This window comes from Typopeltis vanoorti, chromosome 10 (genome assembly GCF_054136105.1).
Source record: "Typopeltis vanoorti isolate ZY-2024b chromosome 10, IOZ_Tvanoo_1.0, whole genome shotgun sequence".
Taxonomy (NCBI): Eukaryota; Metazoa; Arthropoda; class Arachnida; order Uropygi; family Thelyphonidae; genus Typopeltis; species Typopeltis vanoorti.
Window position 1 is genome coordinate 111,038,827 of NC_143558.1, and position 15,173 is coordinate 111,053,999.

Genomic DNA, 15,173 nt, shown 5'->3' on the forward strand with positions numbered 1-15,173 from the left:
TTGGTACACCTGTTGGCAACTCGTATAGGTAAATGACCTCTCCTATTGCTTCTGCCTGAGTATCACCATTTCTGGGTCAGCCTCCAACTGAAGAGACCTCAATAAAGGTCGAAACCGGTCTGTGTAGTGGCCGTCCTTAATGCATAGCATTATACATGTCCGCAAGGAGATGTGCTTTGCATTATGGGAGATACTGAGACAAGGGGCGATGAAAGCTTGGTCCACCTTTGCTGCGAGTTGCCAAAGTGTTGTACCACCTTACCTCAGTCCTGAAGATATTTTTAGGTGCAAACTTTGTTTGCTTACACTTGGATAAAGGATTAAACTAAACTTATTGTCTAACCAAGTACAAAATAAACTTCCAACATCTTTCTCTTAATCCAGAGTAATTTAATAATAAGGTGGTACACCTGTTGGTAACTTGTATAGGTAAATATGACCTCTTCTATTGCTTCTGCCTGGGTATTACCACTTCTGGGTCTGCCTCCCACTGACGAGACCTCAATAAAGGGCGAAACCAGTCTGTGTAGTGGCCGTCCTTAATGCATAGCATTATACATGTCCGCAAGGAGATGTGCTTTGCATTATGGGAGATACTGAGACAAGGGGCGATGAGAGCTTAGTCCACCTTTGCTGCGAGTTGCCAAAGTGTTGTACCACCTTACCTCAGTCCTGAAGATATTTTTAGGCGCAAACATTGTTTGCTTACATTTGGATAAAGGATTAAACTAAACTTATTGTCTAACCAAGTACAAAATAAACTTCCAACATCTTTCTCTTAATCCAGAGTAATTTAATAATAAGGTAACTTGTATAGGTACACCTGTTTACCTATACAAGTACATATTTACCTATACAAGTTACCAACAGGTGTGGTACACCTGTTGTTAACTTGTATAGGTAAATATGACCTCTTCTATTGCTTCTGCCTGGGTATTACCACTTCTGGGTCTGCCTCCCACTGACGAGAACTCAATAAAGGTCGAAACCAGTCTGGGTAGTGGCCCTTACCTTAATGCATAGCATTATACATGTCAGCAAGGAGATGTGATTTGCATTATGGGAGATATTGAGACAATGAGTGATGAGAGCTTGGTCCACCTTTGCTTCAGGAGTGAGGTAAGGTGTTGTACCACCTTACCTCACTCCTGAAGATATTTTCAGGTGCAAACTTTGTTTGCTTACACTTGGATAAAGGATTAAACTAAATTTATTATAGTCTAAACCAAGTGCAAAATAAACTTCCAACTGCAAATAAATTAAACTAATTTCATTTAATTTATTTTTAATTAAATATATATATATATATATATATATATATATTAAAGAAACCAAGCAATTTTATAAACTTGGTTTTAATCCTTTTTCCCAAGTAAGCAAACAAGCAGGTAAGTCAAGTTTGTGCCTGAAGTATTTTCAGGTCTGAGGCAACTCATGGTAAAAGTGGAATTAGCTATGATCACTTTGTTTAATATCTCCATTAATGCAAAGCACACCTCCTTGTGCTTTGCATTATGGGAGATACTGATATACTTGGAAAAAGATATACTTGATATACTTGGGAAAAAGGATTAAAACCAAGTTTATAAAATTGGTTGGTATCTTTAACGTATAGCATACCCAAAGTAAAAAGTTTTCTACATCTTTCTCTCATCCTGAGATTTTTATTTAATAAGGTGGCACCTTGTGGCAACTTATAGGTAAAATTAATAAGTTCTACATTACTTCAACCTTGGCATTTCAGGGTCGGTAGTGGCCATTCCCTTAATGCATAGCATCATACATGTCCACAAGGAGATGTGCTTTGCATTATGGGAGATACTAAGGAAAGTGATCAAAGCTTACTCTACCTTTACCACGAGTTGTCTCAAACCTCAAAATACTTCAGGCACAAACTTGACTTCCCTGCTTGTTTGCTAACTTGGGAAAAAGGATTAAAACCAAGTTTATAAAATTGCTTGGTATCTTTAACGTATAGTATACCCAAGGTAAAAAACTTTCTATATATATTTTTTTTTTTTTTAACCACATTTCATCACCGTTGTGAAAGAAATTTTTTTTAAAATTTATTCTTTACATATATACAATATATATATTTTAACCACATTTCATCACTGTTGTGAAAGAAAATTTTTTTTTTAAATTTATTCTTTACATAATCCAGAAATCCTGTTCCAGAGACTAAACCTGGAACTTTTTGTAAACCACTTCAGGCTTGCAATAAACAGGGTAGTGATCTCACACTGGACAATGAACTTCTTCTCCCACTGCCTGTTGGTTGGAGAGTAGATATGCTAACCACTCAGCCAATCAGGATCACTATTATTATAATATCTAATGATATCATTACATATTACTCAGCAAATGCGCCATAATTAAGTTACAGAGCTGATATAGTAACAATGTTACCTTTTTTTTATCAGGATTCCCCTGAAGCCATGCTCTTAGATAAATCTTCCCAAGATTTCTCGCTTCTTCCCTGTGAAATCATATGCATATAATTACCATTTTATTCATATCATAAAATAAATACAGAAAAAATAATGAATTAGTTTCAGAAATTCCAAATATTGTGACATCTAAGTTTCACAATTGGAATAAAAAATAAGCATAAGGGATTACTGACTTATTTTGAAGAAATATTTTAGTTAGCTTTTACAACACTACCGCTGAATATTCAAATAGCAATTACTGGTACTCTGTCAATATGAAATGTAAACAAACATGAAACGAAAACAATGGGTCCTATATAGAATGCAATGCAATTCTTAAAACAATTCTAATGAGATTTATTATCTCATCCTAGCCTATTTTGCTTTATGTATTGGACTCAAAACCTATTATGGCAAAGTATTATGACTTCTTAGCATCTTAACATACAGTAATGACAGGACAGTTAATTATCTCGTTATGCCTGGCAATACATTTGTTCTCTAGCTGGTTTGTCTGTTTTGAAGAAAGGTGAAGTCCTGATACTTCCACATGAAATCATTTTATTGACCTTCAGTTAAAAAGTTTTCTAAATTTTCCTTACATCCTATATGAGATTTAAACTGAGGTCTGCCCAACCAAACGATATCACTACTGATAATACTGCAAAGACGCTGAGAGTTATTATATAAATGAAATAAATGGTAGTAAAAACTGTAGCTATGTACTGAATGAAAAGTTATTGAAAAAGGCAACTGGACAGCCACCGAGCATTAATGAAAAGTTTTGTTTAAATTCTGTACAGAGAATTAACAATGCTGAAAACAGCTTTCATTATTAATTAAATCCCAACTTGAAAATGTTTAACGTTTTTAAGAAATAAGATGATTTGACAGTATAAGAGAAAATAGTTCATAATAATCATTCATCAATTTCCTCATATGGAACAGATCAGGGGTAGGCAAACTTTTTAGATGGTCCCTCACAATTTAAAAATTTTTCGAGAGCCATAAATATATTTTTACAAATAATGAAAATTTAAAGTAATATTATAGTAAATTTATAGTAATATATAACAAGTTATAATATATAATATATAAAAAGTTCCCCTCCCTGACATCCCGCATCTTAGTACCATGAAGTTCTGTGAAACCTATAAAACAAATGAAATCACCATTATGTGAAAAAAATCCTTTAAAAATTTTATAAATGAAACTATGATAGTTTTATTTTCATTTTTGCTTCAGAGCCACATGTACGTACCCAAAGAGTCGCATGTGGCTCGCGAGCCACAGTTTGCCGACCCTTAGAATAGATGATATTCGACCAGAAATGCCAAATTATGGAGGTAAAGTTTTGCAGTGGCTACACACACCGCATAATTCAGAGAGCCTGCTCAGAAGGTTGATTGCCATATGACTGTAGCAGAGCTCTCATATTGCTCAACTTGTAAAAAAGAGAATAAAGCTGAATGTGAGAATTACAGAAGAATTTCTCCACTAAGCATTGCAGGTAAGATTAATGGAAAATTTTGTTTAAATTCTGTACAGAGAATTAACAATGCTGAAAATAGCTTTCATTATTAATTAAATCCCCAACTTGAAACTGTTTATGCATTATCTTATTTCTTATTTCAAGAAATCCATCCATTCAGATCCATCCATTTCATTACAAATCATTATCTTATTTCTTATTTTAAGAAATGAGATAATGATTTGATAGTATAAGAGAAAATAGTTCATAATTATCATCATCAATTTCTTGTATGTACCCTCAAGAGGGTGTTCAGGTACTATGATAGAACAACGTGATTAAGTTTAGATTATTATTAATCTTCTATCAACAATTTGCCTTAAAATTAATCTATTTTCATATACCAATATTTTCATATCTAACATTCCATGCTTCTAAGGCACTTCCTAAATAAATCAATCCAAAATTATTAAAAAATGATTACTATATATTACAGCGTATAATGCGATCCACGTATAATGCGAACTAGAAATTTTGTTTGAAACCTAGCCCTAAAATGCCGTGTCCACGTATAATGCGATCTGTTAATCTTGTTCCATAACATTATAAATAATACAATATGAATTAACGAAAGAAATATTTATTTTAAAACAAAATGTCAAAATCCTTTAAATTCTTCTTCATCTTTTGAGTTGTCAAACATTTCATTTATAAATTCATCTGTAGGGATTACGTCATCAGTGTGGCAGTTGTCATCATCGTCTTCATGCTCTCCGTTTGTTGTGCATCATCCTCGCTTTCGTATATGATGTTATCTTCAGATCCATCCATTTCATTACTTATTCCACATTTAAGAAATGAGCGTTGAATCATTTCAGATGGTATCAAATCCCATGATTCTTTAGCCCAGCTGGTGACTAGGGTGATCTCAGGCTTCTGAAAATTCCCACTCTTTGTCATCTTCACCAAACCAGATGACATCCATTCTCTCCATTTTTCACGTAAGTGATCTTTAAATGGCTTATTCGAGCTGACATTAAGCAGCTGCAAAACGGAAGTTAGACCACCCAGTATGACTGCTAGGTTTGTATGTAGCTCACGTGCTTTCTCTTTGCTTGCCTCTGTTAAATGCATCCGGAACATATCCCAGACTAGCATGCTTTGTTGACGTAACAAGCTACCTGGACGTATGTTCCATATTTGATCCAGCCACAATTGTACACCTTCTTCATCCATCCAACCTTTCTAATTGGCACGAACAATTACACCTGGTGGAAATTTCATATGCTTCGGAATTTTCTTCCTTTTAAATATCACTGTTGGCTTTAATTTGGTTCCGTCTGCCATGCATGCTAGAACAACGGTAAAATGCGTTTTTTCGTGTCCTGTTATTTTTATGAAGACACCCTTTTCACCAACTGAGTTTACTGTTCGATTCCCAGGCATATCAAAGTACATGGGCGTCTCATCCATATTGCCAATTTGGGAAAGTTCATATCCGTGACACTTCCATAATTTTATGATAAATTTATGGGATTGCACTTTTTCTTCAAGCTGCTTTGGTAACTTCTGCACAATTTTTGTTCGGTGTCGTAATGTTAATGCTTTGCATTCCATAAATCTGTTGCACCTTCCAAGCGAAGCAAGAAAAGATGAAATACCTGGTGTGTCCTTGAATTTACCATTCTTGAGCTGTAGAGCTCAAAAACAAATTGCATTTCTTGTTACTATAATGGCATCTTGTCGTTGCATCGAAATCCATTCATTTAGCTCTTCTTCGAGTTCTGGAAAGGATGCTACATCTCCACGACAGGCACGTTTCAGGGGATTTTTTCAAGACCGTCTTTTTGCTTACGCCAAAGTCTAATATTACTCTCTGCTACACCAAAGTCTCTCATAGCAACACTGTTATTATGTTCTTCTGCAAACTGCACGACACACAATTTAAATCCTGCTTCAAAAGATGAACGTTTATGTTTCTGTTGGCTCATTTTCAGGCTAGGTTTGTTTAATGAATAATATTTAAAATGAACTGTGGTTAAACCGATATACTTAATTGTGCTCTATCTATCTCACTGTGCCCTATTATTCGGCGACGGAGAGCGGATGCGCAGATACGATGCGTGCTCGGTCGCCGAATGCAAGTGGGTCAAGTTGATTTGGTTGCATAGGCATTAGGTAATATATATTGTGTGTGTGCAAATCTAATAAGATGTTATATTTTTTAGGATCCATATAATGCGAACCCCTAACTTTAAGTAGTATTTTTTACCATAAATTTTTCGCATTATAAGCGATAATATACGGTACGTGAAATTTGGGCAAATGAAAATGACTGTCAGTTTAATGTTAGTAAGTATAAAATTATGCATTTTGGCATGATGAGATTGCCAATGGCTTATTATATTAGCAGGGTTATGCTACAAGAAACTGAGACAACAAGGGATTGTGGCATATTGGTGGATGGGAATTTGAAGTTCAAAGGTCACATAGCAAAAGTTGCAAATAGAACTCAGAGGATAATTGCAACGTTGAAGCAAACCTTGACATCTAATGATAAGGAAGTCATTTTGCCTTTTTATAAGGTTTTGATAAGACCACATCTGTTGTGCAGATTTAGTCTCCCAGATTGAAAGGGGATAAAGAAGCTGTGGAAATGGTGCAAGGAAGAGTTACAAAGATTATATCTGGATTTACTGGATTTAGATTGTGAGTATATGGATTACAGACTTTGGTTAACAGGAGAAAGAGGGATGATATGACAGAGGTCTATAAACTTTTGAATGGTTGTAATAGGATATCATCTGATGAAATTTTTCATTATATGGAATGTGGAGAGAGAACACAGAGGCATTCAAGGAAATTAAGTTTGTTTCACAGTCAAGAAAGGGTAGGAGCTAGGTTTCTCTCTCACACAGAGCAGTGAATGAAAGGAATGGTTTGTAATTCTGTAATTCTGACATTCAGCATCATTCCTCTCTCCCCCCCCCTTTTTTTAACAGATGGGAAATATGAGAGCTCTACTCCAATAATCTGGAAATCAAACTTCTAACCAGCCCTCTGAATTATGCAATGTAGCCACTGCAAAACTTTTTTTTATCTCCATAATACAACATTTATGGTCAAATATCATCTACTTTAACTGCCTTTCCCCTTTCCAAGTTTTTGATGCTTTTTTTACATCAAGTATTGATATGTACACCTGTTTGTTCTGCTTAAAATTTTTTTATTACTGTTCTGTCACTGCTTATTTTGATTAGCAATCTTTCAAAGTAATTATTCCAGACATCTACAATAGCTTATCTTCAGATTTGATGCCAACCTTATTATTACTATTACTATCATTACTATTATTACGGGCAACTCCAGGGAGTCATTAGACTCATCGAGGGAGGCCCCAAATCATATTCATCACAACTATTCACCATTCATACAGTATCTATCATATCGCCTTAAACTCATTCACTGTCACAGCATCCACCACAGACTCAGGGAGCGCATTCCACTCATTCACTACTCTAAAAGTAAAGAACCCAGCTCTAACACCTTTACTAATCACACTTTTGCCCAGTTTCCATGGATGTCCCCTGGTCCTCCCACAACCAGCCCTGTTCTCAAAAATATCTTCTGAATTAATTTTATAGAAACCCTTCAGTAATTTGAATGTCTCAATCATATCTCCCCTCCTCTGCCTATCAACCAATTTTTGCAACCCACAAATCCTCAACCTGTTCTCATACGGTTCATTCCACAGACCTGCTATCATCTTGGTCACTCGCCTCTGGATCCTCTCCACCTCCTCCCCATCAAGAAGAAACCTAGGTGACCAAATCTGGGCACAGTAGTCAAGATGGGGGTCTTATCAAGGCTCGATACAGAGGAACAATAACCTGCTTGTCTCTGCTTGTCAATGTATTCTTCAGCAACCAAGTGATTTGATGAGCTGATTTGGCGACTTTTGCAATGTGTCCCCTAAATTTCAATTCTTTATCCACCAACACTGCTAAATCTCGTGCCTCATCAATTTCCTGGAGCACAGTTCCACCAATGAAGTAAACTGCCACCAATTTTTTCACCCCAAAATGCATAACCTTACATTTTGCCACATTAAATTGACATCCATTCTCCTTAACCCAGACCTCCAATCTATCCAAATCATCCTGCAAAATTTTGACGTCATTTGCATTCACTATTGCCCTACCCAACTTCGCATCATCTGCAAACAAATGAACTGTTCCTCTCAGATCCTTTCCTATATCATTAATGAACAAATTAAACAGCAGTGGTCCAAGAACAGATCCTTGTGGCACACCACTAGTCACAGGCCATCTTGTGGACTCTACTCCTGAGTAAACCACTCTCTGATATCTCTCCGTCAACCACCCTCCTATCCATCCCCATATACTGCAATTTACTGATTAGAATTCCATGTGGTATCTGTCAAAGGCCTTAGCAAGGTCCAGTAGAATCACTGTAAACCCATTATCCTTATCCAGTTCAGCCGTCACTGTTATAATACGTGAGCAAGTTACTGAGGCATGACCTACCCTTCACAAAACCATGCTTTCCCCGATACAGTATCCCATTTTCTTCTATCCAATCTTGTATTTTCCTCTTGACTATTTTCTCTAAGACCTTGATAATGATTCCTGTTTTGCTGATTGGCCAGTAATTTTCAACAGCAGCCTTGGAACCATCTTTGTGCAGCGGAACTATTTTCCCCTCTTTCCACCCCCTTGGGACTGACCCAGACCCGAGGCTCAAATTAAACAAAATGGTCAGGGGCACTGACAATTCTTTAGCCGCTTCACGTACGACACGAGCTGGTATACCATCCAATCCCACAGATGTGTTGACATCGAGGTTCTGTAATAGACTAGTTACCTCTACTTCATTCATCACAATTCCAGTATAAGCTGTTGGTTCTTCCATTCCTACAAGGTCACCACCTGGATGATATACTCTTGCAAAGTGCTCACTCAGTAATTCCACAATATCGACTGATTTGGTTACCTCCCTATCCTCAGCATTTTTTAAGATGATTCTACCATGAGCATTTTTCCTTTTACTTGCAACATATTGAAAAAACTGTTTGGGATTCTCTTTAGCCTGCATGGCCAATTTTCTTTCGTAATCTGCTTTTGCTTTTCTTACCACCCTTGTTACCATCCTGGCCTGAGCTTTATACTGTTCCTGCACCTACTGGTCACCTTTCGCCTTAAATTCCCTCCATAATTATTTCTTTTTTTGCAGCTCAAGCTTAATAGTGTTATTCATCCATTTAACCCCTACTTGTTTTACTATTTGGACCCTAGGTATACAGTCAACCATTTTGCATCCTGCAAACAGTTCTTAACCACCTCAAATGCACTATCAACATCCAGCCCTTGCAGTTTTACATGCCATGGCACTCAGCCAAGCACACACCTAAGCTTGTCATACTTACCAGCCCGGTAATTCCACATGTACCCTGTCTTAATTATAAATTCCACTCCTTTAGCCACCTCCCAAGTCATGACCTTATGGTCACTCTCACCAATTGGTGGCAACATGGTCATGTTCGTTACAGCCACATTCTCAGTTGCAATTACAAGGTATTTTCCACTACATGTTGCCGTAGATAGTTGTCCCTTAATAACCGCATAAAATCCAATTCCTTCCTCCCATGTGCCCTCTCCTCTTTCCAGTCAATGTTACCATAATTGAAATCACCCATAATAATTACCCTCCTTCCATTCATTTCTTCTATTTGCCTATGCATACTATCCCCACCATCTATTCCATCACCTGGTCTATAGCAGCACCCAATTGTATATTTTGTTCTGCTAGATTCTATCTCACACCAAACAGCCTCAAATGTGCTCTTTTCTCTATCCTGCAGTTCAACTTCTATACTCCTTGGCTGCAGCTCATCAGCTATCATCAATAACACTCCTCCCCCCTTTTATTCACTCTGTCACTCCTGAACATGCCATACCCGTCGCATTCGATCCCACTAGCGGTATCATCTTCTGTCAGCCATGTTTCACTAATACCAACAACCTGTGGCCTGGAAGTGCCAACCATGGCCAAAAACTCTTCCTTCTTGTTCCTAATACTCCTGGCATTAGTGTACATGAATTGCAGAAGCCCATTTGTCCTATCCCTACTTTGATGCCTTATACTAACTATCCCATTCTGATTTGTTGTCCTTCGTACTCGCTCAGGCATAATATACTCATTCATATACTCAACTGCCTCCCTAAAGTCTGTATATCTACTCCCCTCCCCCCTTAATAAATCTAGTTTCCCTGAGTCTGTACATCCACTTCCACATCATTCATCAACACTTTTCAAGTCTCCGTACACGAACTCCATTCAAATGTAACCCATCCATCTTATATAAGTCCTTTCGCCCATCGAACTCATTCCACACATCCACAAATTCCACACCACTCTCCATGCATAACCCACGCATAAAGTCATTGGCAATTATGGCCCTCCTTCGAAACACTTCGCTGTCATACCGCAGTAAGATACTCACCATCCTAACTCTCTCACTCTTCTCTTTTGCTACCTTAAATAATTCCCTCACATCCTCTATCATTTCCATTTTGTCCTCTTTCAAATCATTTGTTCCTGCCACGATTATCATCTCTTTCACCCTCTGTTTTTGCAGTCGAATAGATTCGCTGACATCCTTTATGTTCATACTTGGCTGGTACGACTTCGTTAAACTCTCAACTATTACACCTCTTAATAGCGAATCCCCATACCGCACTCACTCCTTCATTTTATTGACGTTTACGAACATTCTATTATTTGCCGTTACAGACTTTCACCGGTTATTTGTCGGTATGTTCAGCATACATTTTTCCATATGCTCCAGTTGCCTTTTAACTCTGTGTATCACACCGTTCAAACGGGCAATTTCACTACTCGCATTTATCTCACCATTTTCATTATCAATCAAATCATCCATTTGTTCTGTATTTCTACCTTCATTTACACTTTCAACGACGCTCTCACACCTATCTGGCACTACCAAGCAATTCTCTAGCACACCGCCATTTTCTACATTCTGACTATCATTAATGATATCACTCTCGCCACACGAAACACGCTTGAAATCCTCATTTTCTTTACACTTTCTGCACATATTAACTCTGCTATCACTTTCTAACCAGACTTCTGCCGCTCTTCGCAAGGCATACATCTCACAGACAGCACATTGCATAAATTCGTTTACATCAAAACTCTTAAACAAACATGGCGACCTGGCCGCCATTTTTTTCTTTATCGGTGCCATATGTACGCTATCTTATCTTAAAATTAAGAATTAAAATAACAGAAAACACGCAAAAATTGCACAGACACACCAAGAAACAAAAAAGCAAACAATACTACTTAAAATTCTAGTAAAATTTCTAATGTTAATACAAAATACTACTAATCTTTTCAGGAGCTCTCGACAAGCCGACGATCTAATCATTGTGTGGATCACATGAACGAGTCTTATTATCTTTCATTCCTTTTATGATACTCTTTTCTCCATTTCTAAGCTTTTTTTCAATAGCCTCCAGAGTATTTTGTTGCCTTCCTGATATTTATGTTTCATATTCTCACTGAAGTCTTCCATGGATTTTTTTTAGGTACTTTTAAGTATAGCATAGCGCTCTTGTATATTTTTCGAGTATTGGCAAAGTGACAGGTGCTAAGAACTAAAAAGTTGCCAATGTTTCTTTCAGAGTTTGCAACTGAGTCTTGTAGGCTTGATTTTAGTTTTCATTGTTTCATTTTTTATTCAATAATGTCTGTATAGCCAAGTCTATAGTTTACCTGTAAAAGCTGCTCAAATCTATTTCTTTTTAAAACTTTCTTACATACTGTTTCTTTTCAATCTAATATTTATTTTTATCCTACTTTGAACTAAGTGATGGTCACTTCCAACTTCAAATCCATTGTACACTCTTGTATTCTGAACAAGCATGAAGATATCACTATCAACAATGACACAGTCAATGAGGTTTTTCTTATTTCTTGTGTCTTCGCTCTATGTGTACTTGTGCACATCTTTATGTTGGAACATGGCGTTAGTGATAACCAGTCTGTATCCTGAGCATAAATTCAACAGATACTTGTTGTTATTATTGGCTTTGCCGTGTTCTCCAAATTTTCCAAAAATGTTCGTGTATATATATGCCTAGTAAGATTCATTTTTTATACCGCTGTTCAGATCTCCAAGAAGGACGACTTTTTCCATTATCTTTATGTCAGTTACCTATTCTATTACTCAAAAAATTCCTCCACTTCTTCCTTAGAAGGATATTCTGTGGGATCATAGACACCAAGAAGCTTCATTGTCCATCTCCCCATTTTGAAGTGTGCCCATGTAGCTCTATTTGAAACTGCCTTCCAATCAAAAGGTTTACCTCCATGTGTGGTACTAAATGGTATTACTTCTCCTTCCTATCCTTGATCGTTATTGTCTGAATATAACATCCTATACTTAATATTTAGTAAGATTTCATCTGTTTTTGTCTTCTTTATCTTGGTTATGCCGTCCATGTGGTTTATCCTCATCTTCTGCAAGTTCATCATCCTTTCCATCATTACTCCTTATATTGATAGTTCCTATTCTCAGTTCTTCTGACATTGGCTTATTTTTCTTCTAAACATTATGCTGAAGTTTGTTCCAGTAGCTGACTTTTCACTGCTCATTCTAGTTCATGAAAAAAACAGTTTGGACCTTGTTTAATGGGATGACACCCTAGCCATCATGAAATCTCGTCATGCTGTACCATCATATACAATTTGTGCTTTATGCCAATAGAGAGTACAATTTCCAAGTCCCAAATTACCATCCCATTCTCATTTGTTCAGTACCTAGTGGATACATAATAACGGGGCATATACCTCGTTAACGCGAGTGTCAGACAAGTCAGAAGCTCTATTCAGTTCTCCACTTTCCTTAAAGCAACGTGGAGGTCTCCTCCCAGTTCTTTGACCCTTAAGGAACCCCAAGTAAATAGTTAAATAATATAAACAGAAATGAAAAGAAACTGAGGCAGCAAGAAAATTTCAGGAATATCATACTAATATAGTCTGTATTACTGAAGAGAAAAAGATGTTAAAAAGGTGAGATCCTTTGAAATAGTAAGTATATGATTTTGGAATTATTCAGGCAACAGGGATCAGAGAAAAAGGAATATCCATAAGAGAAAGATAAATTCTTTTTATAGTTGACAATTTCAAGATAGAGTAATATAGGCAAACTTGAAAATAGGAAATTTGGGCAATGCAACCATCTTATTTGTACTTATGGTCCTCCTGAAGGTACAAATCAAAAGATAAAAGTACAGGAAGAAGCTTTTGAATAATTAGATATCCAACATAGAGTTTGTTCTTGTTGAAGACCTAAACAGCAGATCATAATATCAAATTATTATATTGCTTTCAATTTTTTTTCATTCTAAATAAAGAAATCAATTACTATAAAAGTCACCTTTATAATATGTAGCAAACTTCTCAACTAACAAATATTGAATGACAGTAAGGGTTCCACAACTTTCAATCAACAAAGGATCACCTTGCTTTTGGATATATGCCACAGAAAAGTGCACAAATTATTATTATTATACAGGTATCTCCGTGTTTTTTTACTGTTGAGAGAGACTTATGACATTATAATTAGGAATTATAGACACATTAACACAAGAATATTTTAATGTTTGCCAAATATTTCAGTCTGAAACTAACAGACTATCCTCATTGGCTACATAGGAACAGTTTTTAATAAGGTGAAATACCAACAATTGATCATTCAAAAGTAGAACAAGTCGCATGATGTTACATTGCTAAGCATTAAAGAGAGGAAAAATTTCATCAGAGTGATGACTAAATTATAGATATTAATTCACAATTTCATATAACAATCTCAATTTATAAAATCAATTAAAGATAACAGACTAATGTAAGAATTAAAGGTCTCCTATAATCTCCTATATTTCCTATAATCCTGTTATAGGAAATATAGTTTAATTAAGTACTGGATTATAGGAAATTGACAAGGATATGGATCTGGAGTGATGGTGGATAGAAATTTGACATTCAGAGGACATGTTGCAATAGTTGGTAAAGTAACTCAGAGGATTACTTGGATGTTGAAAAACACATTGACAAGTAAAGATAGGGAGGTTATTATCCCTCTTTATAAGGCTATGATTCAGCCACATCTTGATTATTGAGAACGGTCATCTTGTTTTCTTGGAGATCAGGAGATGGTAGAGAGTATTCAGAAACGAGTGACCAAGCTGGTGAGAGGTCTCTAGAATGCTCTCCACGAGGATAGACTGAAGGTTGTGGATTACAGAGTTTAGTTGTCAGCAGAGGAGAAAGTTTATGACAGAAATTTTTAAGTTGTTAAAGGGATTCTGTAAGATTGATACAAAGAAATTTTTTCATGCATAATGAGTAGGGGACAACAGGAAGTTGTGCAAAGAGACTGGTTTTATAAGGTTGTATGGATTATGTTCTTTGCTTGGAGAGTGGTGAGGGTGTAACAAATTGCCAACTACTGTTGACAATTCGTTGCACCAGTGGTGAATAATTTTAAAGAGAGGTATAGTAGGTATTGTGTGAATAATGGTTAGTACGGATCTCCTGTGATGAGTCTTTCGACTCCATGGAGATAGCTAGGAATTATAGACGCGTTAACACAAGAATATTTTAATGTTTGCCAAATATTTCAGTCTGAAACTAACAGACTATCCCCAGTGGCTACATAGGAACAGTTTTTAACAAGGTGGAATACCAACAACTGATCATTCAAAAGTAGAACGCGCCGCATGATGTTACATTGCTAAGCATTAAAGAGAGGAAAAATTTCATCAGAGTGATGATTAAATTATAGATATTAATTCGCAATTTCATATAACAATCTAAATTTATAAAATCAATTAAAGATAGCATTAGACTAATGTAAGAATTAAAGGTCTCAATTAAAAAAATAAATAAATAAATATTTTTTTAATGTGTTATCCAGATTAAACTTTCCATTTTTTTGATAGGGATATACAGTCATTTTGATTCAAGTTAGGGCATTGAAGTAAGGCCTCAGCACTCTCTTTGAATAGGTGTTCAAATTTATAGTGACATCTGTGTAGAAGGCGAGTCTTGGACCAGAGGATGTTGTGGTTGTCTCTATCCCATGCTGAGCTAATCCTGACTTATCAGATTTGTTGTGCCGAATGTATGATTGATGTTCTTGAATTCTTTTTTCTGTAGAGCTT

General features: G+C 36.3%; 1 protein-coding gene across 2 annotated transcripts in view; it reads right to left on the minus strand.

Annotated features, from left to right (window-relative positions):
- LOC150102691 (condensin-2 complex subunit G2-like) overlaps positions 1-15,173 on the minus strand; it is a 401,754-nt gene that overhangs the window by 278,870 nt on the left and 107,711 nt on the right. For both annotated transcript variants that reach the window (XM_090398912.1, XM_090398911.1), the window contains exon 8: positions 2,410-2,479. In XM_090398912.1, coding sequence (XP_090255038.1) covers positions 2,410-2,479 — 70 coding nt within the window. The remainder of the gene's footprint in view (positions 1-2,409; positions 2,480-15,173) is intronic.